Genomic DNA, 12,281 nt, shown 5'->3' with positions numbered 1-12,281 from the left:
CGGTGCCGAAAAGGCGAGCCGTACACCATGGCGGCTGGCAACTTTTTTCAAATTATGGGCCACACGATGCACGTATGGCACCACCACTGGTCTTACCTCTTCTCGAGGGACCTCTGGTCTAGCTCTACCAGTACCATTCTTTGTCTTGTTTAGGAGACACTCAACCACCGCAGTCACGAGCGAACGGGGGAACCCGGCTGCAAAAAGCCTAGCCAATTGGTTATAAGAACTGTCCCGCATTTTGTGAGGGCATGACTTTTTGAGAGCGGATTCAAGGCAAAGCGAAGCAATCCCGCGTTTAACAAGTTTGGAATGGCAGGAGTCAAAAGGTAGCAGCTGCTTCTTTGCACGCGGAAAGTAAGACCAACAGACCCGATCACCACAGAACTCAATTTTCAAGTCTAAAAACTGTAATGAATCATGAGCAGGTAGTTCGTGTGTGAACTCCAGACCTTTTCCAAAGGCAGATAAAACACAGTCCACCGTTTTCTTAAGGTTGTAAAGACCTTCTTTAGTTAAAACAATCATAAAATCATCAACATACCTAAATACTTTAAAAACCTTGTCAATGGGTAAAACTTGCTGCAGAGCTTGGTCAATATGAGATAGAAAGATGTGACATAGCACCGGTGCCACACAGGACCCAATGCATATGCCTGATTTCTGCAGAAAAAACTGCTGGTCAAAGGTGATAAAAGTAGATTCCAGGTAAAACTGTAATAAGGTTAAAAAGTCATCTATGGAAATACCGGCTGAGTTCTGAAAAGAAATCGGGTCATTTCCCTCAATACATTCCCTAACAGCAGAAAACAAGGGGCCATGAGGGACTGAATAGAACAAATCTACAACATCCACTGAAAAAGCACTCCCAACATCAGGGTTGGTTTCAAAAAATTCACAAATATCATTTGACCGTTTTGTCAAAAAAGGATCATTTACATGCAGCTTGGACAGGCGCTTAGTCAAATACATGCTAAGATTTTTCTGCCACGTGCCTTTTTCGGATACGATAGTTCTAAACGGCATGCTTTGCTTGTGAGTTTTGACAGAAAAGAAAACTTTGAGCGCGCTCTTTTTGCTATCTCTAATCTGGTTAGTAAGGGTGCTCAACCCCAGACCATCACACAAGGCCATCGCGGCCGATTTCACTTTTGTAGATTTTTTAGATATTGGAACGAAATCTACAAAAGTGAAATCGGCCGCGATGGCCTTGTGTGATGGTCTGGGGTTGAGCACCCTTACTAACCAGATTAGAGATAGCAAAAAGAGCGCGCTCAAAGTTTTCTTTTCTGTCAAAACTCACAAGCAAAGCATGCCGTTTAGAACTATCGTATCCGAAAAAGGCACGTGGCAGAAAAATCTTAGCATGTATTTGACTAAGCACCTGTCCAAGCTGCATGTAAATGATCCTTTTTTGACAAAACGGTCAAATGATATTTGTGAATTTTTTGAAACCAACCCTGATGTTGGGAGTGCTTTTTCAGTGGATGTTGTAGATTTGTTCTATTCAGTCCCTCATGGCCCCTTGTTTTCTGCTGTTAGGGAATGTATTGAGGGAAATGACCCGATTTCTTTTCAGAACTCAGCCGGTATTTCCATAGATGACTTTTTAACCTTATTACAGTTTTACCTGGAATCTACTTTTATCACCTTTGACCAGCAGTTTTTTCTGCAGAAATCAGGCATATGCATTGGGTCCTGTGTGGCACCGGTGCTATGTCACATCTTTCTATCTCATATTGACCAAGCTCTGCAGCAAGTTTTACCCATTGACAAGGTTTTTAAAGTATTTAGGTATGTTGATGATTTTATGATTGTTTTAACTAAAGAAGGTCTTTACAACCTTAAGAAAACGGTGGACTGTGTTTTATCTGCCTTTGGAAAAGGTCTGGAGTTCACACACGAACTACCTGCTCATGATTCATTACAGTTTTTAGACTTGAAAATTGAGTTCTGTGGTGATCGGGTCTGTTGGTCTTACTTTCCGCGTGCAAAGAAGCAGCTGCTACCTTTTGACTCCTGCCATTCCAAACTTGTTAAACGCGGGATTGCTTCGCTTTGCCTTGAATCCGCTCTCAAAAAGTCATGCCCTCACAAAATGCGGGACAGTTCTTATAACCAATTGGCTAGGCTTTTTGCAGCCGGGTTCCCCCGTTCGCTCGTGACTGCGGTGGTTGAGTGTCTCCTAAACAAGACAAAGAATGGTACTGGTAGAGCTAGACCAGAGGTCCCTCGAGAAGAGGTAAGACCAGTGGTGGTGCCATACGTGCATCGTGTGGCCCATAATTTGAAAAAAGTTGCCAGCCGCCATGGTGTACGGCTCGCCTTTTCGGCACCGAGAAAGCTAGGTGGCCTTTGCTCCCGTACTGATAAAGAGAACAGCAAGGAACGAGGCTGCGGAACAAAGCACAGGAGACCGTTCGTAAAATGTGCTGAAGGGGTGGTCTACGAAATCCCCCTGTCTTGCGGGCACTCCTACATAGGCCAGACTGGCAGGTGCCTGAATGAGCGAACGAGGGAACATGAGAGAAACGTAGAGCAGAAGAAGGAAGGCACACATCTAACTAAGCACCTTAGTAAGTGCCCGTCCCGCAATTGTGAGCCTTGCTTCACTGATGTGCGCATTCTGGGCAAAAGCTGGAATACTAATGCTAGGGAGTTGATAGAAGCGTTTTTTATCAAAAAGAAAGGTGACCTGTGCGTAAGCGACACATCGATAGTATTGTACAACTGTGAAAAGAAATTCCTGGAGCGCGCCTTATCAAGTCGTACTTGAGCTTTAGGTGACCCATCTGCACATGTGACGACAAGCTATTTAAGTACGTTTCACGCATGCAATAAAATCAGTTGGAAGTTGGCGCTTCGTCCTGTCTCCTACCCTATGTGTCTTGTCCTTTTTTGCGCCTAAAACTATTTAATTATGTACTCTGTGGGCGCATTCATTTTATGCATGAAAAAAGAAGTCAGTCTAAATGTTCTCCCATAGCGTGCAACATTGTGCTGGATGCTCTGGGGCTCCTAGAATCAGACACAGATGGCAGGCACAACAACTATTGATTGGACTGACTTAGACACTGTTGAGCCATGCCATGAAGACAAACAGCTTGGAGCGCTTAATAGCAACATCTGGCACCCTCAGTCTGGAATACTTCACTGAATACTCAGAAATAAAATACCTTATTTACACGATTGTAAGTCGGCTCATATGTAAGTCAACCCCCCCACATAACATTTTTGAAAAAAAACAAAAAAACTTGGAGGTCGTTTAGGCTTGGCCTTTAATAATAAAACGTGATAGCGCTATACTGCGGCCTCTGCTTATCGCCAGCCGCTATCGGCTGCCGCGCGCGGGAACGCCTGTGGGCACATTCCAAAACAAAAATGTAAAGTCACTGGACCACTCGTCCACATTTGCGCCATCGTCCTCACCAGCACTGCCGTCGTGATCGCTGCTGCGGTCCCACAGCTCGTCATTCTAACATCTTCATGCAGCGAAATCCCGCACCTCGCAAACAGCCACATCATGATATTGCGTGGAACAGCGGAAGATTTTGCCCCGCTGCAGCTGCCACACCTGTATCACCCGTTGCGAACTTTGAACTTGCGGTCCGGCGCACAGTTAGTTTCTTCGGCTTAAATAATGACAGCCATCTTGAATGTAGCCATGAACGAGCACCAGTTGCTTACCGGACCCGGAGCACAAATGAAGAATGACGAAGCACTACATAAAAACTTGTGAAACGCGGCCGGCAGTAGCCAATGCATCAAAGCCAAAGAGAAACTACGCATGAGTGGCTTCGGCTCTTCCGTTGGCTACCGACACTCCCTGGCGCCGCTGCGGTTCCAAGTGGCGGTGTCGCCGCGATTGGAGCAGCGGCCCTTCCATCAACTATTTACGGTCCCTTGAGTGCCGAGTGCGTGGTTCAAAGTAAGTTAAGAAAAACTTGGACGACACCTATTAAGCAGAATGCGAATGCGCTATCGGGCCGCCACCGCTTATCAGCAGCCTCAATCTGCGGCCACATGTGGGGAGTGGGCAGGTGCCGGCTTGCTGCTTATCGACAGCCACCATGTGCCGCCGTGCGTGGGGTGGGGATGCCGGTTCTGCGCGTTGACATAGCAGCTGCTCAAGGCCAGCACCAAGAGTGATGTCATGGAGCCATGCAGCAAAAATGCAACCACGCTGTAGCATGCCTGATATTTCATTTCTCTCGCCTTTATTTATGGTTCGATGCTTTGGTTTCGATTTTAAGTTGACCATATCACTTCAGATTTTCAAATTTTGAAAAATAGGTTGACTTGCAATCGTGTAAATATGGTACTCCACAGCGCATTCGTGTGGATGAGGAAAAAAAATTTGTAAATGTCAGGTAATTCGTGTAAATAGGCCAAATGCAGATATGTGCGCTAGCATGACAGCAATTGTCGGTTGGAGCTATGACCTACTACAGTAGATGGTACCCTAATTACCACTCCCACTTCTTCCAACTGCAGTGGTGGCCAAGTGGTTGAGCATCCGTCTCGCATGTGGGAGATGCGGGGTTCGATCCTCAGTGCCGCCGGGCACCCACCAGTGATACAATGGGTACAACGATCGAAGGGCTCTGTCTCAGAAAAATAGTCAGGCCGCATAGTTCTGATTTTGCTTTTCTGAGGCCAGCTCGCGACGGCGATATCCATCCTCTCAAAACCTTGGTGATGGGTTCAATGGGTGAACACATAAAAAGCACGAAAATAAGAGGTGGGTGCATGTCAAAGGTGTGAACCACGAAACAGCTGCTTTCCTTGTTTCAAAGGCACTTCGCACATGCTTGCACTTGGGCTCTTTCCCCAGCCCTTTGTGTTTGCGTCCTGTGGAGCACGACTTGTTTCCTCTGAGCAGACTGGGGGCCGTATTCCGAGTTTGTGTCATTATAAAAAGCGTCATAATCTGCCACAGCAGCTACACCTGATTGGTCAAAAAACCAGGAGCGGATGTCAGTTCGGTTGTGACTGTGAGCGGCGGCAGGGTATCACTGCATTGCAGTTGCCGCAGCGAAACGTCCAGCGGCGCTTTTGCTCTTTGCTGAGAAAATGAACGCGACCAATGCGACTGAAGAAATATTCAGCCACAAGTTCGGTTGTGCTTCGGATTCCACTGTAAAGGAGTAATATCAAAGCTGCTTTATTTACCCAACTGACTTCAGCAAATACAAGCAATATAGCTCAGGCACTCATTGCTGCACCGCGAAGGCCGGAGGTATACTTAAAGAAGAAAATATTGTACGCAACCACGCATGGCTTTTCAGTGACAGAAGGCGGCCTCTACAGCCGCCGATCGCCGATGGTAAATGAAAGGCAGCTAGCTTGTTTGCACAACACGGTGTTTTGCATTTATCTTGAGGAGAACCGAACAGGGATGAAAATTTGTGGCATGCACTCACTCGCTGCAAAATACGCGCTTTGTGCCGGGCTGAACCAAGATGCCGTGACGACTTGCCGTCTGCAACATCGCTGAATGTAAGTTGGTGCTGTGGTCGGATGGTTGTGCAGACAGTAATTTGTTTTTTCATTCATTTTATGCAGGCAAGGCAAATAAATAAAAGGAATGAGCTAAAAAAAATCTTACTGTGTTTCTCTTGGTATATGCATTGGAAGACTTCGCAGACGAAGTTTTCATAGATTTGCCATGGTATGAAGTGCACGCATGCCCATTGACGCCTTAAAGCTAACTTGTAAGCTAACTCGCGAGCTCAGTGATGCAGAGCCACACCACCGCGGCTATCGAGAACCATAAGGGACACCAAAAAACCACCTCTGGCATGTCAAACGCTTCGGTATAGCAGCGCGTCGCTGGCGACTGACCATCCGTGCACATGAGTGGTTTCATGCTGGCAGACATTACACACGATCATGATGGAGGATGCTTCAACAGCTAATAGAGATCTCTAGAATAGGAAATGCACATTTGCCCACTGTAAACGCAAGTATTTTGCGGGTCATTCTGGTTTATTTTACATCAATCAACATACGCACACGAGATAGCTCGGTGATAGTGGCGCCATCAAGTTTGAATGAAGAGAACAATTTCTGTAACAAACTGGTGCTCGTTAGGCCTTAGAGCTACTGAATCGTCCAACGAAATAAAAAACAGTCCAAATTTATCGTCCATTCAATTTGTTATAAGCAAGATGAGACGAAGCAAAAGTCCCATACCAGTTTATAGCCAGTTCACGGGCCGAAAAACTCACTAACATCGACGAGTTCACTTCGAAGTGAGAGGCTCCACTTCAGAGCGCGCCGCCATGTTGGCTGTCGAGCATCTGCTGCGTACCCTATGTGTTTGACGTCACCGTCCAGTTTCTTCGACCCTTTTCGCTGCATCCGAACCACCACATCCACTTCCAGAATTTCGACCAATCAGGTGTGCTCGTTGCGGCAGATTATGACGCTTTTTATTATGACACAAACTCGGGATACGGACCCAGGGCTGCCATCTTCTATGCTTGACGTGAATTGTACTCACATTTTCCTTCCGTTTCTTTTGTGGGGTGTGCAGGTACAGCTTTGACTCGTGGCGTGAGTACTCTTACCTGGATGAAGAGGAAAAGGAGAAGGGAGAGAAGTGAGTCACCTTCACTTTCCTGCTCCAGTTTTGCTCGTTGTGGTTCTTATGCATGCAGTGTCATTTAATTTAATAGGACGCTCTGCTGCCAAGCCTGAGGACTTGGGTTCGATCCCGGCCACTGCAGCCTTGTTTTGATGGAGGAGAAACTCAAGGTGGCCATGTGCAGTGGGATGTTAGCTCGTGTTAAAGAACCCCAGGTGGTCGAAATAAATGCAGAGCCCTTCACTACAGTATCCCTCATAGCTAACGTGACACTCCAGGGTGTTAAGGGGGGACACGGGTCTTTGCGGCCGAAAAATTGCAAAAAAATCAGTTTTTCAATTTTGGATTATTCGTGACCGTGAGGTCATTCTCTATATGTGGGTGAAGTTTCAAAGCGGAGAAACCCATAGTTTTTCAGAAAAAGCCAAATAATGGGAGTATTGTGACCGATAGTCTCTCGAAAGAACCTCAAAAATGCTCATTTTGCGCCGTGCAACCATTTTCAAATGACGCGCCGGAAAGCTGCCATCTTGGTCTCGTTTGAAAGAATGTCTCTTCCTCTTTCTCTCCATCGGAGCTGCACGCGCAGCGTCGCTTTGTTAGCCATGAAAAGAAGAAAAAGGAAAGACTGAATCTCGCTGTGCCATTGGTCATTGCCTGTCACGTGTCAAAACCGGCACAGCTCATTGGCCCGTGCCATTTTGTTAGGGTCCGCGCTGCCGACGGACGCGACGCCATATTGAAAAAGTCTCTGCCTGATTTCGGAAGCGAGTTATGTCTCCACCGTACCGAAAGTTCCACAGTGCGCACAAGTTCGGTAAAAGGCGTAAAATGCCTTCTAACAAGCATAAGGATGGAGTGGAAGGTCGTCCGTGCACTCTCGAAGCAGGTGATCGAAGCGAGACACTTGTGTCGCGACGGGCGTCTCCGCGGCTGATTCCGATGACACGGGTGGCCGCCAGCAACGAACACGCATCGACACGACGTTTGTGAGCCCACAAGACTCGGAGCGACTACAAGAACGAGCTGACGCCCGAATTTCAGAGCTCTCTTCTATATCTGCGACCGAGCGCAAGCTGCAGGCTCTTCGCACTGAGAGAGGCGACACAGGCCCGGCGGCGACGGCAGCAGCAACGTACATGATCGTCGATCTGTCAGCAATCAACCGGCTGCTCGAAAAAACCGTGTGCCTCCAGTGCGGTGGCGACGTGTCCATCCAGAAAAGCACTCGCGAATACAGTGTTGCTGTACAGTTGTGCTTGGAGTGTTCTGTTTGCGGCGATGTCGTGCGCGAGTGGAGTTCCCAGCGTCTACCTGGAAGCACAAAGTGCAATCCCTTCCAGGTAAATATTCTTGCTGCCCGGGCTGCGCTAACTACAGGGAACGGCCAAACAGCACTGAATGACTTTTTTTAAACCATGGGAATCTCCCACAGGGGTCTTCACAACAAGGCCTACCAAGCACAACACCTCAAGTCTAAATTGAAGCCTGCCGCGACGCTAGCTGCTGAAAGTGTGCTGACTGATTGTGCTTCCTCAGTGAAAGAACTATACAGAGAACTGAATTTGGTAATCCCGGAAATATCGCAGTCTGTTTCGATGGAACGTGGATGACGAGAGGGCACCAGTCCCACATTGGTGTGGGCTCTGTCATAGAGCTTTTTTCAGGCTATGTGTTAGACTATGTAGTGCTGTGCAACTACTGCCTTGGCTGCAAAAATGCACCCAAAGAGGAGGACCCCCAGTACAACGCATGGAAGGCACAGCATGTACGCCAAAAGAATACAGATTCAAAATCCGGGCAGATGGAGGTGGATGCAGCTCTGATGCTCTTCCAACGATCATTGGAGCGGCACGGCCTGCGCTACACCACAATTCTCTGTGATGGAGATAGCAAGCATTTTCGTGCAGTAGAGGAAGCAAAGGTATATGGTTTTATACCAGTTGAAAAAGAAGATTGTACAAATCATGTACAAAAGCGGATGGGCAGTGCTTTGCGCAATCTTCTCCAAAAGCACAAAGCAGAGGATTGTGAAAGGTTGAGTGGTAAAGGTCGACTGACTGCAGACCTTATCACCAAACTCTGCAATTGCTATGGTTGGGCACTAAAATCTAATGCAGGCGATGTCGAGCAAATGCATCGGGCAGTAATGGCCACATATTATCATGTGACGTCGACCGACAAGCGCCCAAACCATGGCCTATGCCCACGAGGCACCAACTCGTGGTGCAAACAGAATGCTGTGATTGCAAGGGGACAGCAGCCACCGAAACACCGTTACAACCTGCCCGACTACGTCAGCCAAGCATTGCTACCTGTGTACAAGCGCCTTGCACACAAAGACTTACTCAGCAGATGCCAGCGAGGACAAACGCAGAATGCAAATGAGGCACTGCATTCAGTGATTTGGTCCTTGATGCCTAAGACAAAGCATGCTTCGCTGATATCTGTTGAAGCGGCTGTCGCTGAGGCAGTCATGCGGTTTAATTCTGGGACACAGGAGGCTGCGTCACGCATTCTGCAAGAGCTCCAAGTGGAACAAAACCACATAGCCAGCCAGAGGGCACAGGAGAAAGACTCTCGCCGAGCTATAGGCTCCGAGCGGAAGCGTGCAGCCTCAGCCTGCTTCATCTCTGCCGCAAAGCGACGTCACCCAAGAAAAACTGATGAACATTACTCGCCTGGGGCATTCTGAAGTTAGACGCTACTTTTTTTTGCACAACTGTGCATAAAGAAAGCATTGAAAGCATTGTAATTTGTTTTTTGCAATTTTCTCAGTTCGATTATTTTCGTCACATAGCAGTCTACTGACAAGCCTATCTCTGCTTCTGCGCATCAGATTTTGGTAACTTTGTGTCGTTTAGTAGCTAAATAGGTGGTGATTGCAATAAGGGTTTCAGATGGTAGCTAGGTGTAAACACAAATTTGTTATTTGCTAAAATTAACGTTAACTAAAATTTCAGTTCTTCAACCACAACTTTGGATGGCCACAACTTTTGAACTAGAAGGGCTAGAAACATGCTATTACCCTTGTTGCAATCCTTGATCCTTCTAGAATCTAGCAACATACAGAGTATGAGAATCTGTTCAGCAGCTTTCTCTAAAACCCTTCCTGAAGCTCTTCTCATGAAAAACTACATACAATAGAAAGAAAAAAAAAGTGTAGAAACTAATTTCATATTTGAGATCAACATGCTGAAATATATGTACCTACAAATTTTCATGGCAATAACTTCAATATTAAAAATTTTTTCACAAGGACCCATGTCCCCCCTTAAACCCCACATGCCATACCGTACCCCATACCATACCCCATGCCATACCATGCCATACTGTACCGTACCATAACAGAGTAAGTAGTGGCATTGGCCACTTATTCCTCTAAGTCCGTTTTCCAATCTGTTCATTGTAAAATTCAACTTGTTTTTGTTTGCCGATTTCTATTTTGTGCGCTTACTTCTGAAGGTACAAAATGGGGGGGAGTTTTCACAGTGGCCGGCCACCCTGCTAGCCATGCCTCTCGACCTGTGCCCCTGCTTCTGCTCTGTAATGCTTCATCAAGTGCACAAGTGCATTCAGTGCAGCAAAACCACTTGTGTTGTCTGCCATTATGGGAATGCAGTTCTTAAAATGTAAACCATTGCAGTAAAAACAAGCCTAGCACAGCCTTATTAGGACAGAACAGGCAGCAGGAGTATAATACCCCTGTCACACGGGCACTCTAAAGGCACTTTGAACTAATGCTCCTTTAGGCTCCCAAAGGAGCACTACTTCAAGGGAGTTCGTCCGTGCTACACGGTCGCGGAACGACCTTCGCAAGAACTTTTTAGCGCCCTCATCGGCGAAAAGCGTTATTTAAATTGCAAACCTCACTGCACATATAAATACATAAATGTCACATTTTTTTAGTAAATTAGTTTTATAACCGTATTATGTTAAAGCTAGAGTCACTAAATAAAGACTTAGAGTACCGTCACTGCAGCACGGCGGTAAGCAGGGGCGGCCATTTTGTTGTTTATCATTGTTGCCAGATTGCCGCTTCGGCGACCTCGCCGCTAACTTTGGCCCGGCCATTTTGTAAACAACGCTGTTAGCCACCCTGCGCTGCGGCGGGGATCGTAGCCGTACGGCATGGAAAGCGGAAAGCGCATGAAGCGTTTTCCATCATTCTGCGAGTTGAAACAGCCAACAACGCAGCAAAACGGCATCCTCGTATGCTCTTGTGCAGCTGAAATGCTGCGAGGCGCGGAATCCCTGGTCACTGAGTCGGTCACCGGCAGCACTCGCAGCACTAGGACTACCACAGTTGCCCGACTGAAAACGCATAAGCCACAAAATGGCAGCCCCCATGAACCGTCGCAGTGTAAACAAATACCACGTGATGCAAACTGACCAATGATCGTGGCGGCGGCACAGAACAATAAGAGAAAAGAGTGCCGGTACTCTAAGTCTTTATTTAGTGACTCTAGTTAAAGCAATGCAATTTTAACTGCAATAATGACATGATTTTCCAAGTACAGAGCATAACATCACAGTGCTGGCCACACTGAGCCCAAATGGCTCGTATATCTGGAACGAGAGTATGGCGTGGTGAGACTGCCACAAAACAAATGATCTTATATTTTAAAACACCACTAATCTTATGAAGTGAATTTATAAAATGAAAATTTAACGTTTCTTTTCTCAATTTATTTGTGCTGTTAACTCGCTGGGAGAGAGAGTACTCCCTTGAAGCCTCAAAGGACGAACTCGAGCTGCCTTGTTTCGAAGCTCCTTTGAGCTAGGTGTCCTTTGGCGCGTCCGTGTGGCAGCGCGCGTTCGTCCTTAGAGTAATGGAGCATTAGTTCAAAGTACCTTTACAGTGTCCGTGTGACAGGGGTATAAGAGACAGAATTTTATTTATTTATTTTTTACCCACAGCGCCATTTGGCATTACAGTGGGGGGGGGTTGATACATATAACATAGCACATAAATGCAGACAATAAAAGAAAGAGAAACAGCAGCATCGGCATTCGCAAAGTAATGAAAGAATAACAACATTGACGCAGTACGCATGCATGTACAGAATTTAGGGTACAAGAACGGCAACTGTGTAGTTCACCCAAGAAACATGTATTTTTAAACAAAAACAAAGCACCAACTTCGTTCACATGCATATGCAAAAGTGCAGATCATAAAAAAAATTTTAATGTTTTCATCTGTGTCATTATTTGAGAGTCTCCCAGAGTGGTGTCTGTTAATGAGATGCATGAGCTAGAGCTGCCTTGAGACCCTTGTGAACCGAGTCGTATGGTGTTGCGCATGCGTAATGTAGTGCAGTTGCTCTCACAATTGCAAGGCTCCGAGATACAGGGAATTTTTTTGCAGTAGAATCTCGATGATACGATTACGGTTGATCCGAATTTCGAAAGTGTCTTAGATGGTCTACATTGTACAGAATGCGTTACGATTTGTGATTATACAAACAATTTTGCAAGCCAGTGTGGATGATACGAACGCACGCTGCCGCCGCTGGCCTTCTCTACCCCCGCCTTCCTTTTACCGGTCTCGACGGGCGCGAGCTACAACGCATTGCCTGTAGCAACCCGACGAGTCAAGGTGAGTCGCGTGCCTGAAAGGGCTATGTCACCCACTTGCTGGCAGCTCAATGGCCTACCGGAAAAGTTGTCTCGCAGCTGCTGGGAGCTGGCC

At 46.7% G+C, this 12,281-nt stretch overlaps 1 protein-coding gene across 1 annotated transcript in view; it reads left to right on the top strand.

The window, feature by feature from the left end:
- The window catches only part of LOC144096597 (dnaJ homolog subfamily C member 2), a 79,684-nt gene that overhangs the window by 32,478 nt on the left and 34,925 nt on the right, over positions 1-12,281 (top strand). Inside the window, exon 7 of the mRNA XM_077629404.1 lies at positions 6,539-6,604. Within this exon, the coding sequence (XP_077485530.1) occupies positions 6,539-6,604 (66 nt within the window). The remainder of the gene's footprint in view (positions 1-6,538; positions 6,605-12,281) is intronic.

Source organism: Amblyomma americanum, chromosome 7 (genome assembly GCF_052857255.1).
Source record: "Amblyomma americanum isolate KBUSLIRL-KWMA chromosome 7, ASM5285725v1, whole genome shotgun sequence".
In the NCBI taxonomy this organism is placed as follows: Eukaryota; Metazoa; Arthropoda; class Arachnida; order Ixodida; family Ixodidae; genus Amblyomma; species Amblyomma americanum.
This window is presented reverse-complemented; position numbering and strand designations above follow the sequence as displayed.